Below are 21,184 nucleotides of genomic sequence, written 5' to 3' on the forward strand. Positions count from 1 at the left end.
TATTTAATATAAATTTGAATAATGTCTTAAAGTGCATCAGCTTTATGTAGGAAGTTCTGGACAGCAGTATACAACTTAAGACTAAGGTAAAATAAGAACATACATGAAAGTTGAATAAGAAAATAAGTTATTCCTTAGGGATAAACCAGCAAAAACTCATGCATTTAAAGCTACTTTTTTTTTTTTTTAGCTCAAAAATGAACATTGCAGAAAAATACACATATCAGTTGAAGGAATTATACTTTTTCTTGGAAAGATTTCATCTATGCATAGTTTGTAAGACTATGAAGTTCTAGCTGTGTACTGGAAAAGGTAACTTAAAAATAGTATCAGTTCCACTCATGGACTTAAGATTATGTCAGCTATGTGTTAACTGAATTACATATTTTTTTAATCTCAACATAAATTAATCAAGGCAGAAAAGCTGGATACAATTTGGATTAAAAGCATCCAAGACCTCACGAGTAGACATTGAAGAAGGAATGTCACTCACAAGAGAAGGAAGAGGAGATGGTTGGTTCTGTGGTTATGAACATCTGAAGCTGAAAGTTTCAGACAACTGGAATATAAAGGTGTGAGACTGAAGCGAGTTACCAGGAATTAAGAAAGCATGTGGCTTATAATGTTATGAGCTATTCAGTGGCGTCTGTGGACATACACATTTTTAACCTTGCGTCAGATGCTGCTTTTACACTGAGGTACAAGCCAAGGAATCTTGCATTTACTTCATAGTACAAGCATATATAAGCAGCGATGACAGTGTAGACAATACACTATAAATTAACGTATGTGGCACATCCAACAGCCTAAGAACTTTACCAGTTGAGAGAGACTAATTGCCAAGAAAAATAAGGAAATAATTTGTGGATTACACTAAGAATTTTGGTAATGAAAGCAAACAAGAGTTATAAATCAATTGGTCAAAAGAATTGCTATATTCTTAGACACTCTTTATTGTCATCTCATTAATGGCTTTGCATTGTTTTGTATAATGTAACTTCAGAGGTGATGAAGGAAAAATCTTTGATAGGCTTAGTTATTAAATGGTGAATATGTTTGTAGACAAGGACAACATAGTAAGTCTTCACCAATACCTGTCAAATGTAGTTCAAATTAGCATAGCTTTCTTCATCCCTTGGTAATGGCATCAACAGAAGTTACAGCAAATTATTAAGTATGCTGCTATCTATACTCAAATTACAGATTTGAGCAGTCTAATCCTTGGGAATTAAACACAAAGTAAAAAAAAAGTTCTTGCTCACCATAAAAGAACTTTTTAATAAGCTTAATTGGCACCATCACTTTTCCTCATTAGAATGGGACAATTTTTTTTCAGTATTACAAAATGAACAAAATAAGATAGCATCTAATATAGTTTATTCATCTCTTGCCAAATGTTTCCAGTACAGAAGCTGAAAATTTAATGATTTTAATTAATCTGGATGTTTGTAAGTGATGAGCATTTACTCTTCTCATTGAAGCCAAGAGGAGTTACTAAAGCTGGGCAGTTTTGAACAAAAGGACGACAAATTTTACAGACAAATTTTGGTAAGTAACTCTAAGCTACCTACATTTGAAACTGTTGGTCTCTGGGAATCTACATCTCTCTAGTGACAGCACATCTACAATTCCAAAACTTAAATCCTACTAAACTGATACCCACAATGAATAGACTTATTTTGTTTTTATGTAGTGCTGGGGGAGCACATGGTGCTAAGCAATAACAAAGTGTGCCAGTCCCCTACTATGATTTCCACCCCAAAGAGCTGAAAGGGCACAAGCTGTAAAGCACAGGAAATGCAAAACACAACACAACACAGACAGAATGACAAGTGGTTGTTATTACTGAAATGCGTTACAAAGTAAGTGGATTTTCAGGAGTTTTTTGAAGGAGGATAGTGAAGGATCTTTACGTACGTTAATTGGGAGGCTGTTCCATGTGTAGGAGGCAGCGTGGAAAAAGACACAAAGTTGGGAGTGAGCAAAAGAGACAAAAGGGGAATTAAGAGCGATGCTTGGGAAGTGCTGACGATAAAGGAAATGAGGACCAAGGTTAAGCCAGAACCAAGAGTGCCTTGAACGTGGCTAACTGTATGCAAGGGAGGAAAAAAGCATTCCTGGCAAAGGCTTAAGAAGCAACGAAACATGGGCAATTATACAGGAAAGGAGAAATGATTTGTGTAGCATGCCCCATAGAAAAAAAAAGTAAGAGAGTTAGGAAGTGGGAGACCAGTTCACATCAAATAACTAGTGTAACAAACATTTCAGTCTCAAATAATAGAAAAGAAATAACTTCACCGAGACTATGACCAATACCCAGTCAGATGTGAGGAGTGGTAAGAACATTAGACTGCAGTGATTCTTTATCTAAAGCTGTTAAATCATGTGAAAAATCACCACGTAGTGTAAAAACCACATGCCCAAAATAAATTCAAACTGAAAAGGTTAGAAAAAAAGTCTTTTAAACATGCCATTCAATGTAGCAGTAAAATGTGTTTGTTGTGGTTGTTCTATAAAATGAGTAAACTCAATTGATGCACAAATAAATTCTGTCCAAACAGAAGTTTTAGCTGCTGCATTCCTATTCATCATCACTGTCACCAGTTGTGAGAAATACACAAACTCTCAGTGTACACTGAACTCTGATGAAGAAAACTTTTAGAATACAAAGCTGCTACCCCATAAGAGAAATCAAATTAAATATTTTTAATCATATGAAGGGGAATGAAATACCATGACTTTACTTGTTCTGAGCCAGCAGTATCTTTTTGCATGGTCTAAGTTTACTTTCCTTCCAGATTACAATTTTGTGTCTTGAGCGCCAAGTACAAAAAAATTGAGCAATTTGTCACTAATGTTAGTAATAGCAACTTCTATATTACTGAAGCCTTAAAAAGTAATATTGGAATTAATATTACCACTTCCTCTCCTTGCCAGTATTTTCAAAGGAATCATAAACATATTGATTACTCTTGGTAAGTGTTTGATATCTTTTGGGTTTAAACACAAATCCAGGTCCAAGCAACTCACATCTTATCAATAGGTGTGGAGCTTGAATATCTGTATCTGAGTTCAACTCATGATGTCTTTGATGTCCACCTCTACAATAGATAGAATCAAATCATATCATATTTTGCTGAAAACTTAAAAACAGACATCTAAGTCTCTAATCCTTTTCCACGTAGCGATAGTCCATCAGTAGGCCCAATTAGCAGTGCTTACTTTTTTTACTTATTTTCCTTCCACACATACTGTCGCAAATTTGCTGTTTAGAATTAGATGATTGAATGTTGGTCACTTCCACTATACCTCAGTGAGAGGATCCATAAAGCAGTCCCACTCCTCTGTGTGTGTGTGTGGGCAGGGGGGAATATTAAATACATTTCCAAACTCTACTTTAGAAAGTCTCAATTTAGGAATGCTTTCTTTAATTCCAATTAAAGTTTGTAGGAAAATTCTTTTAGCTTCAAAATGAAATCTGACTTCAAAAAATTCTACACAGCCTTTTGCAGGTTTTAAAGTTTACAAGAACAGGATGTCAGTTAGACATTAATATTTTTAATAGTTACAGAGTGAGAAATTCATGCATCTCTGCACTATATGAAGGTACGCCACACACACTTCAGTTTGAACAAGTTCATATTACACTACCTCAAACACTCAGGAAAATCTGTACTTACCCACAAATCATGTTCAGCATAATCAAACAGCAACCAAACCTTTCTGTCACTGTGAGAAAGGAAAACCTTCTGCAATGCAATCACGTTAGGGTGCTTCAGCTCTCGTAAAAGCTGCAGAGAAACAGAGAAGCTCTTGTTACTTCTGTGCTTGTTAAGAAAAGCAATCACGACAACAAAAAAACAAAACAGGTCTTAGCACAAATAGCAAACAAGAAATCCTAAAACAGGCCCTAGAAGAAAAGATGCCTCTGATTCAACACATTATCTTCAAAACGTCAAAATCAGGATATACACAGCCTCCCTGGCATAGGTTACTGTTCTGCAAGCACAGCTGACCCATCACTAGCTACCTGTCTCTCAGTCCCACACTCGGCACACAGCTGCCCATCCTACCCATTTATCCCACTCACCCTCAGCTTCTATCTTGAAGGATGTTATTACACACAAACGTAACTGTTCTGTTATCAAAAGTGAACATCAGGATTTAAGGATGCCAGAATGAAGCTTGTGCAGCTGGTCCAATTCTTTGTGTGGACAACACAGTTCTTGATCACCACATAATTACTGTGTTACCAATAATTTTCTTTTACATTGGATCCCTGCCTCGCTTGCCTGGAAGTCCACTGGGTTGTTCTTCTCAGAACATAAGGGTGTTTTTAAAGAAAAGTTTACCAAAACCATTTTTTTTTTCCTAATGGTTGTTTCAACTACTGTCCTGTAATCCAGAAATAAACCCATGCTTATTTACTGCTTGCCAGAAAGAAAACTAGGTTTCATGACTAATTAGACAGCACATTAAAGCAGGCACCACTGCTGAAGTCACCCTTCTGCCAGATTAAATCAGTCCTCAGGAGGAGTTGGGAAGTGGTACTCCCCAAAATATAATTTCCAAGGAATCACTTCTTTTTTTTCTTTCCTCCATACTGCAGTCACAAAAGTGATTGATCACTTCTCTTTTACCTGAAAATTGCTTGCATCTGCAGCACTAGTATATAAATTGCCAAGAATCAATTTATAATGGCAAAATAGTAAATGGAGTAGGTTCCAAGGCACATTTGAGAGAGAAATGAATCTTCCTTTTTCACCTTACAGAAAAAGATTCTAGATGTTTATTTTACGGAAACAAAAAGGAAAAGGATTCATTTTAAATTATATTATCCTTTGGCTATACAGATATCTGTCAAGATAGCAAATCTTCTAAAGAATATTACAACTGCTTAAATCTATTCCAGTTTTCCAGCAAATGAAATAATTTAAATGCTTTTTCTACCATGCAGGAAGTGTTTTCTTCTTTTTGTTTCTTCCTCTCCCTAAGTCTAAACATTTCTAGCCGTAAAAGAAAGAAATTCCTCCCTAATGAACTGTCATGCCCAGGTATCAATTACGAGATATCAAATCCATATCAAATGCTAGCATATAACAAACAAGGTAATAGAAATATGTAGAGCATAAGAATAGAAACAATGCCTAAAGTGTTGTGCATTAACAGAAAGGTGCTATACGAAAACAAGACAGGAATGTGTATATTCTGCAGCTCTCAAACACCACTGCTCACACCAGTCCACACAGAGAAACTGTATGTAGCAGTGGTCACCATCTGTCAGAAGAGCATGATCAATAAATGAAATCTGAAACCTCTCTTTTTCACGTAAGTCATGAAAAAGGATACTTTCATATTAAAGAAAGTGGTAAATTTCTTATCCAAAACAACGACATACACACATTTACAATGAGTAAGTTATGTCTAACGCATTGTTCTCCTCTTTTGATTCAATTTAGATAAGACAACAAGCATACTTATCCAAAACCAGCATTTTTCACATGACACAATCCAACTGTTACTGCTATGATCCTAAACGCTGATTTTTGTAAAAAACATAAGAACATGAGGAAGAAATCCTTATGTTGGTTTTACACTACACGTGTTGAGTTTCTAACAGAGAATGTCTGTATCTGACCAGAAGCTGAAGAATGGAGCACTCTAAGGCCAGCAATTGTCTCTGCAAAAAAGTTCTGACGCTGTATTTTTCAGCTACTGGATGACTGTTATAGTTGCAGCCATAGATGGCAAGAGCTCCCACCAAACTAACAAAGTCTGCTTACACAGGTTACAGATGCACTCTTTACCCACCTGCTTCTCAAGTCTGTTCTGCTCAGAAAATCTAGCAATTTTTCTAAACCATATTCTAAACGAACATGTTAAAAGCAATAAGGTTATTTTTAAAGTTGCAACTAGAGATGTTGCCAATACCTTGATCATAGGGGCATAAGGTAGCAGCCTTAACAATGTACGTTTTTCTCTCAAGCAGAGCAGTTATAAAGCAAAACATTCCAGAGACATGAATACTTACTGAAACACATCTTATCTAACAGTTATATTTAAGAAGATATTCATAATTTATACAGAACATTTAAGGACTTGATTCCCTGACTTAAACTCATTCTGTAGTTGTGTTAGACACTGACCAATATCAAAAACCAGACTGAAAACTTGTCAAATTATCTTGTTCCATCTAACTGTGTAATAGGAAATACTGATAAGTTATTATTAAGAATATTTAAATAAGCTTTTGTGTTACCTATTCTGTGCTCCAACAGATGAACAAATTTGTTAATTAAAGAGGAAGACAACTCAATTTTTGTGTATTCTCATTTGTCTATCTTAAGTGAATGCTTTGCAATTACCATGGATAGTCATTTTGGAAGTGCTTTTGTAGTTTTAGCAAATAACGGATCTTTACACCGTCTTCTTCTATGGAGCCACAACCCTAATATAGCAGCAGGCCGTAAGGAATTTCATGTAAAATAGAAAGCTTCAAGTGGAAAGAAGTGGCACACATCCAAACCAGAAGGCTTTGTTGCATTCTGGCTGTCAAGACTACCAGTGCCGCAGCAGCCAGTGCTTCAGCAGCGGGAGCCAGACCAAGGAAACGTCAGCTCTCGAGTCCAATGCACTGGGTCAAGAACGGGAGCACCGCTCTAGCTACACTGGGCTTGCAATGGTGCTAAACACCAATTAGACGAGACCAAAAACTATAGCTTAGGGTAGAAGTGACTAGCTTGAGTCATGAACAGAAATGTTGGTCAGATCTATGTCTAAAAATAATCTCCTCTACAGACGGACTACAGCAGAAGAGAGGGGGACCACAGGAACTGAACCGATGTTACTCACAGGTACAAAAAGAGCAGAGATAAGGAGTCTCATTCAAACAGTACTGGAAAGACGTGATCAGAAAGGAATATAGGGCAGAACCAAATACACAGCTATTGAAATCAAGATACAGCAAATTTCAGACAAGTGTTTCAAAGACAAGCATTGATCTAAGATTTAGCTAAAAAGAAATCAGAGACTTCAGAAACAATATTTTCATTAAAGCAGACAGGTGGAAGCCCACCATGTGAAAACACGGGGACATATTTAAAGCTACTTGCATCACAGTTTATATCAACTACCTACCCTAACGATTTTTGTTTGACTAGAATTTGGCAATATTTAACTGCTACACCAACCACCTAACCGTATTGTCATTATTTTTTGTCTAAATGGCTTCAAAATTATTTATTGCTTTAAAGGATGCCAAGTGTAGCACCTAGTTCTTCAGCTAACTCTAATCTCGAAAACAAAGACCTAACTCATCTCATGTTAGATTTGCCACTTTTGCTTTTCTGCCAGCTTCTGCTATGAAGGGCTGGGGGTTCCTACTGCCTTTGTGCAGGCTGAGAACAAACCTGACCTCAAATTCTTTGAATAAGGGAGCTAAAGAACTCGTTTTTAAATACATTGTCCAAGTAGGAGATACAGGGCAGAAGGGGGAAAAAAGAGAGAGAGTCGTAAAACTACATTTAGGTAAGACTTTAGCCAAGTCTAATGGCTCATCTTGCAGTTTCACCTTTCCGCTACTCACTTCATTAGCTGTCACATGCCACATACATCTAACAGTTAAGTCATGCACCTTTTTCTGAAATGGTTGTATGTCCGTTCATCACCATAAACACACTCCACAAACGTGCACTTTAGCCATACCTAGAATCCTAAGGACAACTTCAAAGACACAGTAAATCATTGTCTATAGTTTTTCTGCACCACAGATTGCCGTATAAACTTTAAACATACAAAACAGATGAATGAAACATAATACCAATGCTATTTTTCTTAGGTCTTCTGCAGAAGTAAATCAGTTTGGAGGCTGGGTTAATTCAAGTCTAAAGCTAGAAAGAAGAAATTAATATACTGTCCTAGTAATTCCCATGTACCTGACAACATTTTATTCCAAGATAACAACCTGAATGTAAGAAGGATCTGCAACTGCTAGAATTTATTACTAAGTGAATACAGTATCATATTTTAATAGTACTTTAGCTTATTGTTCCTCTAAAATTTAAGTTCCATCAAACCCAACTTGCAGTAAAATGCTAATAAAAACCTGTCTCAGGTGAGTTACAGTACATTTCTTTCTTGGTAACATCATACAAAGCAGTTTAGGCAGAAAGTCATTGAGAAGGACATCATTCTGAATTGTCAACATCTGTACAACTTTGACTCTCCTGTGCAATGGCTTTCTTGTAAACATATTAGATTTTTTTTAATTATTCTTCTGGTCAAGAGAATTGTATAAGCATCTTTGCTCATCACAGCTCTTAGTTGATGCCACGGTCTCAAATTTTAATATGCTGCATTTGGATAGCCCAAAGGATTCCACGCAGCTCCACAGTATATGCAGAATTGCTAGTAATTTCTTCTGCTGTCCAACGAGTAAGTTCTTTCACGAGGGACACTGAGCATTTCCCTCACAAGTGAATGTCTCTTATAGCAGGGGAGGGGTGGAGCTCATGTTGGGAAAGTCTCTGATGCCTGAGAAAAAGTTAAGTTGGCAACAGAATTGGTATAGAAGCTTGAAGCATTGGAAATGTAAAGTGTCAGCAGTGAAGCTGAGTTAGACTTTGCATGGAAAGTCAAAATAAACGGAAAAGATTGTCTAGCCAGAGAAGGAGCACAACAGTGTGCAAGCACAAGAAAAAAGTAAAAGTGGGATATCACATAGTTTAAAGACAAAAATAAAGATCTAAAATATTTTACCTCAGTTTTTAATGACAGCTATGATACTGACCATGGACAGAAAGAACACACACATAAAGGAAATGCCTCACATTTAAGAAAGTGAAAATTAGCACAAGTCAGATACAAGCAGAACTCAGAGGCAGCAGCATATGATTAGCAAATATAGCACGTATATTTATAAAGGGGACAGGGAAAGGAGACAAGGCATTGGCAGACCTGTTAATCCAAGAACAGTATCACACAAAGCATGCAAAAACCATTTTGAAACCATGAATATAAAGAAAAATGTATTAAAAACAAACTATCCTGATTTTCTTCTCTGAAAACTGATTTTCTACATAAGCAGAAGATCCGTGTTCAAATTTCAACTTTGTAAAAGCGTTAAGTACTTCGTCAGATGGGAAAGATGACAACTGGAAGAAGTTTGAGGAGAGCAAGAAACTACCTAAAAAGGCAGCTGCTGATGGAAAACATTTCAAGGTAAAGTACTTCTATACATTAACTATTTGGACAGATATCAAAGAACACGTATTGTGATTACTAATAAAACCCATCTTAGCATCAAAATCATGAGTGTGAATGAAATTATCTGACTAAATAAAGGTGGCATTCCCAATGAAGAAAAGGAGTGTGGTAATACATCATCTTTTGCGATACTTTATTCTGTGACTGAATAAACAAAGGGTAACAGAAATGGGATTAAATTAACAGCACAAAATCTGAATTCATGCACATAGAAACCAACCAAGAATTTCTACTATAGACTGAGAAGTGCAAGTCACAAAAAGGTAGAACTGGATTACTGTAAAACAACAAAGAAAATTAAGAGGGTAAATCTGATACTAGATATACTAGTTGAGGTATTTACAAGAGAGAAAGGGATGTATTGATATCAATACATAAAAGGCTTCTGTGATGTATTTTTAAAATACTAGATATGGTTTTCTTTACCTATGCTCAAACACCTCCCCCTCCACACACACACAGAAAGATGAACTCACCGTGAAAGAGACAAAGGGTGATCAAAGGAGCAAACAATCTATCCCTCAACAGGGAAGAAAAAGCTTGCTCAATTACTGTAACTAATCAAATATTGAAAGGAAATAAGATTGATATCCACTAACATACAAAGGTGTGAGCACCGAAGATGAAAGACATAATTACGCTAAATGGCAATCATGGTTCAAGAACAAACAGATACAACTGATAACAGAAATTCACCCTGCAAGATAGCATCTCATGAACAGGTAGGTTCAGGAATAGCTTTTCAATAGCAGGGAAAACAGCATATCTCATTTGCAGCTTGATCATCACTGGAAAAAAATTACTTGATGAATTTATATAACAGTCAGCCACTAGATTCGGTGATGTAATGTCTATGTAGTATGTGCTTTTGTAGAAGCCTTCGTGAAAGGTGGGTTTGGTGAGGTTTTATTGATCATCTCCAGCAGATGAAAAAGATCATGTACTGATTGAGAGCCAGCTCCTACAGTAACTTGGTTTAACCTCTTTGAACTTAGCTTACAAATTGTCTGTCACCACATAACGCAAGTAACTTTTACATGAAGTAGACTAGCAACCAGGAAATCTCGTGCTCTTTTGAGATATAGAAAGTTCTGCCTTTTTCCCCCCAAACACAAAGACAACTTCTGTGAGACAGAAGGAGGAGAGTTACGCTGTTACTAATGTAAACAATATGATCAATTATGAGGCCATTTAGCACATTCAAAAATAGTCAGACAGTACATTCCTCAAGGAAATAACTCTTGCACAGAAAGACTTTTTCACCATGGGATGAATAATGCTTTCTAGCTACCACCTACAAAAGCCGGGTGAGGACAGATGCTTTCATCTCACTGTGAAGGAAACCTAAGAAAAATGAGAGAAAGCAGGAAGACAAACACTGCTCTCACTACTTACACGAGTAAATCTTGCAGTAAACATGTATTTCTGTGTCAGCAATGACAAAACCCATAATCATCTTCAGAAATTTATTCTGAGGCCAATCTCATCTAAGAGGTGTTCCTGTCTTTCACGTAGTTTACTTCGGTCTTTTGATCTACGTGGTTAAAACTGATCTGGAAAAACCTTGGTAGTTTCTTTGATGGAAATGCACTTTGTTTTCAAGGTGAGAACCAAAACCTTTAACTGGCAGAGATGTGGATCATAAGAAGTCATAGGAAAGACCAAAGCACGAGCCTGATTGCTCATAAAAGCAATTGCACAGTGTAGAATTTTAAAGCCACCTCTTGTGTGATGAATATATTCAAAGCTTGCAGGATCACTGAAGTTGGTTTTAAATTGAAGCTGGGGTTTTCAAAAGAACCTATAAATCATCATTTTATTCCTTCAGAAGCTCTTTAAAAATTCCAACTATTTAGATGTTATTAATCAAGACTAGATCCTCTCCTCTGTGTTATTAATATTATCCTTTCCACATAGACTCTCTGATGCCTATTATCATATTGAGCTCATGCTGTTGCTTTTCCCTCAGGGAGGTATATATGGGCCTCTCAAAATAAAAAAGAGAAAAAACAGGCAGCTATTAATTTTACTAAACTTGTAAGAACAATCCTTTGCTAACTATGCTACAGGTCTTAAAGTTATCAGGAAGAAGAAAAGAGAGGGGAACTGAAACAGCGTACCACATCAAAAAACTACTCAAAATTCAGCTTTCTTTAGTGATCCAGTTGATTCTCAAGTTTGGGATTTCCCAATTTGGATTCCCTTTTCTGGTTGGAGAAATTCCACTTACAGAGTTACTGCATAACTGAAGTAAAAAAAAAAAAAAATCCGAAGAACCTAAGAAGAAAAGTAAAAGTTTAAGTGGCAGCTTAAGCTCTGCTTCGGAGAGGACATATACTTTGTATACTGCTCTGGTCAAGCCCTGTCCTTGGACAGCCTTTGGCTGCAAAATGAAGTACGGGAGGCAGACTGAAATGCCAGAAATTAACAACTGCCGTTCTTACATGAACTGCTAGGAGTGCTGCCTCAGTTTACAAGGCACGCTCCAAACTAAAATTAACAAGCTAAAATACTTTAAAGCATGAGTCCAAGCAGACTCTCTTCTTCCCTCTAATTCTCCTATACAAGCACCCAATTTTCATCAGTTTTCTCCCAAGCAGTCCTTCATATTGAAACATCCCTCCAAGTCTGCTCTACAAGCCCTTCAACCTTTTCCTTTCTTCCACCTCTCTAAAGCACACAGCCCCCAAACTGTGAGGGCTCCAAACTCCCACAAGAGAAAGATAAAGTATGTTTTAAAAAATAAATAAGTAAAAAGACACTGAACAGAATCTAGCCGGTAAATTGCCAAATGTCAGGACAGGAAGAGGACAAAAACCTGCCCCACCCTCCTCCGATGACAAGGATTAAGAAAGTATTTAATGTATAAATATTTTCATTTCAGGAGCTGAAAATGGTCTGACATTGCTAAATAACATTATTATTCTGAAACAAAAGCTTGGCAAAAGACTTTTCATAAGTATTACATTTTAACTAAAATAAAGGAATAGAAACTAGGGTAACTGCATTTTTAATTCTTGAAGTTCCCAGTAAAAGGAAATTAAGTAACTTTAGCATTTTTCTTGAAGAACATAGGCAGAAATACAAGTATAATGATTCTTTCCATTTCTTAGTTACCAGTATGGTATACCAAGGCATAGACTTTTAAATAGAAAGAAAGAACTGTTGTAAAATTACTCCCAAACCATGAAAATTGTTACTTTTTAATACAACTATATAAGAAAACACCGACATTAAGGTCATAAATTATCAATTTAGCTCCAGTGCACATATTAAATATATCATTTATTGTCATATCTTTTTATAAAATACATCTGAATTATTATGGAATTTGTGCATCTGCCTTAAGGAAACCTTGTTTCCTTTAGGACAATCTAATTCTATGCTCTCTCTTCTGTTAAAGGCAGCTCTGTAGTCAAATTTGGTCAGTCTGACAGAGATTTAACAATAACCATTTTCCTCCCAATTGAAAGGTACAGAGAAATTTAAGCTCTGTCTCTCAAAACAAAGATTTTTCTCCTTATTTGGCCTACAATAAAATAAATTCACCCACTCAGACAACACTAACAACTAAATTGAAAACCTCTATAGAAAGTGACCTGCTAAAAAACAATATGGAATGTTTGTCATTTCTGAAGATTTTAAGATGCTCTGAATTGCTTTTCGGTTGACTAGAAAAGAAATTTCTTCTTTTACTGAGAAGATAAAGAAATTTCCCATCAAACTAACAAAGACTCTTAAACCTAAAGCTGTATTAGAACAGTCTTTCCAATGGGGCGGGGCGGGGACGACACACCACTTTGCTAATATATCTTTAAAATTCAGAAGTAGCGTCACATAATTCCAAAAATCTAGACATTCAGTCTGGGTTTTTAAACTGCAACTAGTTTTCCTTTGCAGTGCTTATTCTAACATTTCTGCACTTTTCTGATTTCCTGGCAACCAGTTACCACCTTGCTCTTGGACTGTGTCTCACAAAGAATAAACAGTGACCGCAACTGAGGTTTTCCAAAGCCCTTGTAGAAGGGTGAACAACAAGACTAGACATCAATTCTGATCAATCGTCCATTTTTCAAAGTAGGTTTTCCTCTCAAAAAGACTTCAGAAAGATAATTGTTAGATGAACTAGAGTAAGAGGAATAGTGTTTTAGCAAAAGAATGGCCAAAAAGTATGTTTTTCCAACCTCTACATAATTAATAGTGATGTACCTCTCAAGAGTTAATAAATTTCTAACCTATGCAAAGGATTGGACAGTGATTGCAATGTTATCCTGAGAAGAATTCCCATTGAAAATGTTTTTAAATTTTTCCCTTTATTCCTAAAGTTTACTTATTATCTCCTCTACCTAACTGACTTCAACTTCTTGTATCCTACTAGAGATAATGACCAGACTCCCAACTTGGTAAATACATCTGTTGGACTCCGAGAAAAGTGCAACTCTGTGCCTCTGCTTTTGATCCTCAAGTTCACTATCATATGATATGAAAATTTCCTGGGTTTGCTTCTACATAGACCCAGAGCACATCAAGTGTGACAATGCTGAGCTGCTCAACACCCCTTTTGCACTTATAGCCAAGATCCAAAATCTCTGCCAAAACCACCTGTAAAATTTAATCCGTGAGGGGTTCTCTCGGATGATATATAACAGATTCGGCTCTGTAACAAATTGGCTGGGAGACTGCCAGCATGTCCTCTTAATCTGACAGCTCAATAACCAAAGCACTCCCACCAACTGGCAAATCTGACTTCATTTTTCTTCTCTATTGCTCTGACCTGATGAATGGAAGGGGCACAGTGCTAGAGAAGACGCAGTTCAAGCACATAAGACTTCATGACAATATTCCAAGTAAATAGAGGTGACGTCCTGCAGCTTGAAGGAAGGTATCCCAGCCCTGGAAAGAGCCAAGAAATGTTGCATATGTCATGTAACTTAAATCCTACACAGCTTCTCAAGCGTGCATGCTGAATGTTACAAATCCAACTCCAGAATTTAACTCTACCCCTGCTTTGGAAAGGACTCAGTGTATTATTCAAGGTCAAAGAATATGCTGCTGCTGAGTACTGTCACATCCAAGACCGCAACTTGCATACAACTATTTCTCAGACACAAAAATACACAGGAATATAAATCAAGTGTTACAATTAGGCAGCAGTCTAACAATAATTGAGAATTTCCAACAGCATATTAAAAAGGCACTCGTCTCATAATATAAAGTATTAATCCAACACTCTCCTGAGATTCAAAACTGTTTGAAAAAAAAAAAAATTATGATGGCTTAACTTTGCATCTACTGGTTTTGTCATAGATCAGGTATCAGCTATCCTGCAGTCAGCATAAAGCCAACGCTCTAAGAAACTGAAAAGAAATTAAATCAAGTGCCTATGCCCCTATCTGGATCAAACACTGATGACTGATTCACCAACACAACAGCAACCTCCAGTCAGGATACAATTCTGTTAGGTCCTGTTTCCATGATGCTTAATCACGGAAATAGTAGATTTTTCGGAAAGGAATAATATAATCTTGTACATCGCACTATGTGATGTACAGTACTATATGGCATAAATTGTATGTATTTTCATATTTCAGGATTAAAAGAAAAAATGACCTTCTTACAGTTAAATAGCGAGAAAAAGAAAAAAAGGAAAAACTAATTATTATTCTTCATATGTACTCATTCTACTTACTCCAGCCTGGGAGGCAGGAGTTTAGATATATAATTTATAGTTCAAGACTTCTTTAAACGGAAAATTAAATCAAATCAGAGGTATGAATTCAAAACACATTAAGCACATTAAACCTCTGTTCCTTATGGGAATCAAGTTAAAGCCGCTTTAGTTCTGAATGACAGCATCCATTAAAATTTGATGTACTTCAACTGATCTGCTTTAATGTCTTACCTCTAGTTAAACAAGCTAATAGACAAGCCTACAACTGCAAGTATAAATTGAGTCTAATACTACGCTCCAAGTGAGAAACGTGCCTGCAGACTGGAGGAGAGAATGTGAGTGTTTTTTGGTTCTTAACTTCCTTTCATTTCATTAACTTGGGTCTGTTTAAAATAGCAGAAGTTTTGCACATAGTTTTACAATCAGGTTTCTTATATACTGTTTCAGGATAAGATTCATTGAAGAATATTACTCTTTCAGAGCTTTTACTCAAGAATTAGAGAGGTAACTATGTGTTGACAGTTATTTACAACAAATGCAGCATTTCACTCTTGAAGTGCAAGGCTAGATCATTCTTAGTGTTTATTAACACAATTACCCGTTAAATTTGTTCTGCTTTTGCTCAGAGGTTTTCACTTTTTACCCAAATTTTCTGCAATCTTTTTAGCCACACGTTAGACAAACCTAATGTGTTAAGCAAGCTAAAACAAGATGTTCATTGGCGGTCTCCCAAGTCATTAAACGCCTACCACAAGATTCCTCTCATACTCTCAGGATCAGACTGCAACTGGATAAAAAAAGTTAGTTTGTAATCTAAAGCCTGCTATCTCCTCATTCTTCAGTTAAATATGAAAAATTCTTCAACAAGGTAATGAATGCAGCAAAACCAGTATTTCCCCCAATAAGGACTGATACAGTTTGGGAAGGCTCAAAGGTGACTTAATATAATTCACAAAATTTGGTGAGCAAAGAGATGCAAATATAAACAAGGCATAGCAAATGCTCTTATGACAACCCATAAGGACTCAGAACAACATCAGTTTTGTAAGAGAGGTTTTGAAACAACGGTAATAAAATGAAGAAACTAGTAACTAGTGGAAACTAGTAACCGATTAATATTTACCACCACGAGAGGTTAGGCATGTGGTGTTCTGCATTTAATTTTCCACTGAATATAATCTTTCTCTAAAGTAACTTTTACTGCAAGCAAATGGGTGCTGAACTGACTTTTTGCCCAAGGCAGCAAAAGCCATGTGGCCCTGAAAACAACATACCGTGAACACTCACTCACGTTAGATTTTCTTCCTGAAAACTGAGTGCAGATACTGAGTGCAGTCCCAGACATTACGCAGAAATAAGTAATTGGAAGTCACTCTCAAGACCTACAACAGAACTCTTCCAGACCTGGTATATCTCATTAAGCATGCAATTAGTGGTAGCAAATAACATTTTTATAATTCTAACCAAAATGACAGAGTTCATTTATGTGCATCTTCCTTCTAGAGTAACAACTTCAGACTGCCTGGAGAAAAAGAAATACATAGAAGTTAGGAAAATTTCTTACACAATTATGCCATCACCCACTACTAAGAATCCTCAAGACTATAGCAAGCCTCCTGCATGTTTGTAGCTCCTAACTTTGCCAAACTAATTGTCTGGGCTGAGATTTTTCCAGTTTGGGCACTAATGAATGTCTGATTGTTCACATAAACCATTTAGCAATTACAAGAACACCACTGAGGACAAAACATGTAATACACGTATGTTCCTACTCAAAGAAGTAAGAGCTGCTGTACTTGATTCAGACTCAAGAATCATTTTAAGTCTGCTTACTATCCTGCCCCCAATGTAGCTAAGGCAAACACCAAGGAAAAGAACGCATAAAGCAGCACATAAACAGCACAAGCCTTTCATGGTATGCGCAGTCTGCTTCCAGCAAGCCACCAGATCAGGGACTTGAGAACCAGTTTAAATCAAGGCTTTTCACTGATTTTGTGTATTTGCTTGATTAGCCCCCAACCGACATCCCTCCACCCCAACTTAGTCCTATCTCTGGTCTCTACAAGATGAGGAGGTGTGTTTCAAAATTAAGTTGTACTGGGGGGAGATTGGCTACCTTCCTTCAGTTGCCCTAGCTCTTCTGTTCTGATAAACACTGAATAACAATTCCCTAATTAACTTTTCCATAAAAGTCTGATTTTAGACCTCTCACACCTTCCTTCAGCTTGCCCCACTTCCAACCCACAGATTGCCAGTCTATTTTGTCTCTGTTCGTACGGAAGTAGTTTTGTATCACCAATTTTCTTGACTCCCCTTCTCTTTACCTTTTTTAAGTGCTACTGTATCCTTTCTGAGGCGGAAAGGGATCAGGATAGCATATAGACACTCAACATCTGAATGCACCAGGGATTTATGAGGTTGACTGAGTCTGGTTTGTTCTCAGGTCTTGATTTCAGTAATTCCCTTTAATGTCTTTCTAGTGACTTTGAATTTGCCTTTTTGACTGCTCCTGAACATGGGCTGTTTCCAGAAGAATAGTGATGGAAGATTCAAAGATTCTCCCCCTACCCTCAACCTCCACTAGAGTAATGATTGTTCAAGAAGCCATTGCCGTCTGTAAATAGCTAGGGTTGTTCCTCTCCAGTTTCCACTACATTAAAATTCAATGCTGATAGACACAAAAATAATTTTATCAAACAAACTACTCAGTATTATGAGATATTTTGCACTTCTGCACAGGTTAGCAAAGAAACAAAACCAGGCTAAGCAATTTTGTATCATCAAACTGTCATCTGAGGCTTCACTTTCCCTTGGGGAAAAAAATTTTATTTGTGCGTACTCTGTAGAAATGGACTTACAAGACCTTTAGAGCTGTTAAACGACGCATGTCAGAGACAGCTCTGGCACTAAAACAAAGGAGAAAGTTTCCCCCATTTTTCTCCTGCTTAATTCAGTCCCTGAGGAGAAGGCTGACTTCTTCTGGGGTAAGGGAGATGAAATCCACTCCAGAAAGAGGAGAGGTAGGAAGAAGATGAAGGAAGAGTCGGTCAGGAGAAACCACCCCAGGGAGAAGGAAACCAGCGTGGCAGCCAGCAGGAGGAGAGGGACACAGGCTGCAGCTTACTGGCTGCTCTGCTCAGCAACACCAGGAGCAGGAGGAACGGCAGAGCTGGAATCAGCAGTGAGAAGACACAGGAGACCTTGGAGAAGGACACTAGAAAAGAGACTGGACCAGGGGAGAAGATACATGGGTGAAAGAAAGAAGGGATTACAATAGTAAATCAGTGGTGAGGAATGGGACTGAGTGTGGAAACAGCAGGGAAGGGGGAAAAAAAAAAGCAAGTGGCACTAGCAAACCTGAAGAGGGAAAAAACGGCATTGATGAGGCAAAGAGTGGGAAATGGGACAAAGAGTATGAAAAGGAATGAACTAGGTAGGAAAAACAAGACTGAGGCAAACAGACCAGAGAAAGGGAAAGCAAAGGGCAAATATAGAAAATGTCAAGGGGGGAGAGGCACACAAAAGTGTCCAACACAGCAAACACCCCTCCTAACCCTTGGACAAAGTCCAGAGCCCCACCGACTCTCTGGCAAACGTGCCCTCCTCCTTTCTTCTTCTAAGCATTAGTTCCCGTGAAAGTGAGGTTTCTTAAGACGGCAGGCTAATGTTTGTGTTGTGAGCAGAAGGTCAGAAAGAAGAAGAGAAAATGAGGCATAAGAGAATAGAGGCACTGCAGTGAAATCAAGGGGCATAAGGAAGAAGCTTCTATTTCCAGGACAGAAAATGGAAAAATATGTAGTACCTGTCAAATTCTTTTTTCCTTTCAGCATGACCTTCAGAAATAAAATCAGTCGGATTTGTATGACAAGGGAAGACAGAAAAAGAGGAGGGCTCAAAGTGTATGTCAAGGGTGGTGAAAAGAACCTGGGGCTGACGATATGTGATACAATTAAAGTGTAAAAACAGAGAAAATGCTCATGAAAGCAGGTGAAAAATCTGCAGAAGCTGATTGTAAGATTTTATTATAAGCACTCAAGCATACAAAAGAAGCAGCAAAAGTAGTAAATATTGCTGCTGACAGACCTGTGATAGAATAGGGAAACACAAGGAGAATCAAAAAGTGTATCAACAGAAGAAAAGCAAGCAGGAACAACAGAATATGAGAAGTAATGAATACTTACATACCAGATATCATACGGAAGTGTAAGCAACAGAATATGACGGATAATATACAAAGAAGAAATTATACGACAAAGGAAAGGTTCAGAATAGGAATTAGAGACAACAGTGTTTGAAAAGGACAATAAAAGAGCAGCTCTGCTAGTGAACATGAACATTTAAGTGGTATTGCCTCTGACTGAAGAGGCAAACATAAGCTAATACATACAGCTAAAGCGACCAGATGCGTCATCTGCATTAAATTACAGAGAATGAATGCAGAAGAGTTCACAGAAAGAGAGCCAGGAGCGAGCCAGAGGAAGGATGAGAAGCAAAAGATTAGAAGTTACGTACAAGTAGCATGGTAAAGAGGATTAAAAAACCCTACACATAATATTTTTTTCCACAAATGTTTTACAATGGTTATTGAAATAACTGAATATAATAAGACATTTTGTCCCAATCAACATGTCACTACTATACAATAGGATAACTCAGCCAAATAATCTAAGTAGTGCAACATGCACTTTGTTTCCACTCATTATGACATTTTCCACAGTAAGATAAAAATCAAAACAGTACGTCCTTTATCAGAGCCGATAAAAAGAGAGTAGGTCAAGGATTCTTCCTTTATCCTATTATTGCCAAGACAGAAAACATGTTTTTGCAATGCCCTACCTAAAAAACTCAGACTAGACCTTTTATATTTGACAAGAAGCATGGAAAAGTTCAGGCAAGGGGCCACATGTTTTGTTAAAATGCATAATGGTATGGCCTAGCTGTGCTGAGGACCCACAAACAGTGCCCTGAGAATCTGGTCCCAATGCCCTCTCTTCTTACTTAATAGCCGGCATCAGATTTTATCCCAAAGGTATAAAAACGTATTTACATACACACACCCACACACCCTCAAATCTCTTACAAAAGACAGGAGCATATCCTACACTGTAAAGACTACAATAATCTCCCAGGAAGACAAAGCTATATCCATAAGCACAATAAATACTTTAATTCATATGTGAAGTTACTTTAGCACAGCCTTTCATAAAAGCAAGGCATGCTGCTGATGAGTGCTGCAGTAAGAGAGCTCGGGCACTCCTTGTTCCACACTGTCCCTTTCAGCTCTCCTCTCTTTCTTGCCACTGTCACCACCTGCTTATCCCACCACACACGTGCTATGTTCCCACCTAAACAACACATAACAGGGTTTCATGTATATACATGTCTATACGGCTTCCCTTTTGCCCCAGCTTTTTATGGCACAGTCCCTATCCAAGTAGCTGCGTCTGGATTTTGCCACAAAAAAAAAAAAACCACAACCCACACCACACACAACACTCAGAATAGATTTACATGACTTAGAAAGGCACCTCAGTCTCTTATTCCACTGTGAGCATCCTTTTACCCCATTGCCTTCAGATTTTTAGGTATTTTAAATGAACAAAATAAATTAATGTGATATGACACAGATTTGATGGAGCAACGGGACTCAACGATCATGAAAGAGACATTACAAATATCAAATAAAAAGACTGAATGATATTGAAGAAAATATAATGATAAATGGAAGTGTGAAAAGACACACTGATTAGTGTTATTTTATAAACCGCAAATATTTTTCAAAAACCTCATTCAGGAAAAGCCATGCAAGGAAGATTCCTTCCTTTAAATTTTCTTTACTATTCATAGCATATGAATTGGACTGTATGCAACAACAGAGCAATTAGTTTAAATACTGCCAATATTCTCACTGGTGATAATTGGTCGCTTCTTGCAAGAACATCTGTTCCATCTTTCTTAAGAAATGAAGTACAGACCCTGTTACCTAGACAACAGAATCCTTCTGAGCATCACGCACTATAAAAGGGCAATATCAACCTAAGTCACACTTCATATTCGTTTTCCCCACCGCTCCCTTATCGCCATTAATGCAACCGAATGCCGTGACTTTTTAACATTAGGCCCATATTTATCAGATCACATAAACTCAGGCCCACTTTCACATGCATTAAAAGTAACGGCTGTGTTACTCTCCTTTGGCCAAGCAGCAGTCACTTTGAGTCTTTGTATCCGGCCAGTTTCCCCCACTGT

At 37.3% G+C, this 21,184-nt stretch overlaps 1 protein-coding gene across 2 annotated transcripts in view; it reads right to left on the minus strand.

Moving 5' to 3' along the window:
• CDK19 (cyclin dependent kinase 19) overlaps nucleotides 1–21,184 on the minus strand; it is a 128,911-nt gene that overhangs the window by 73,129 nt on the left and 34,598 nt on the right. For both annotated transcript variants that reach the window (XM_075145677.1, XM_075145679.1), the window contains exon 3: nucleotides 3,681–3,791. In XM_075145677.1, the coding sequence (XP_075001778.1) occupies nucleotides 3,681–3,791 (111 nt within the window). The remainder of the gene's footprint in view (nucleotides 1–3,680; nucleotides 3,792–21,184) is intronic.

The sequence above is a fragment of the Calonectris borealis genome, chromosome 3 (assembly GCF_964195595.1).
Source record: "Calonectris borealis chromosome 3, bCalBor7.hap1.2, whole genome shotgun sequence".
NCBI lineage: Eukaryota > Metazoa > Chordata > Aves > Procellariiformes > Procellariidae > Calonectris > Calonectris borealis.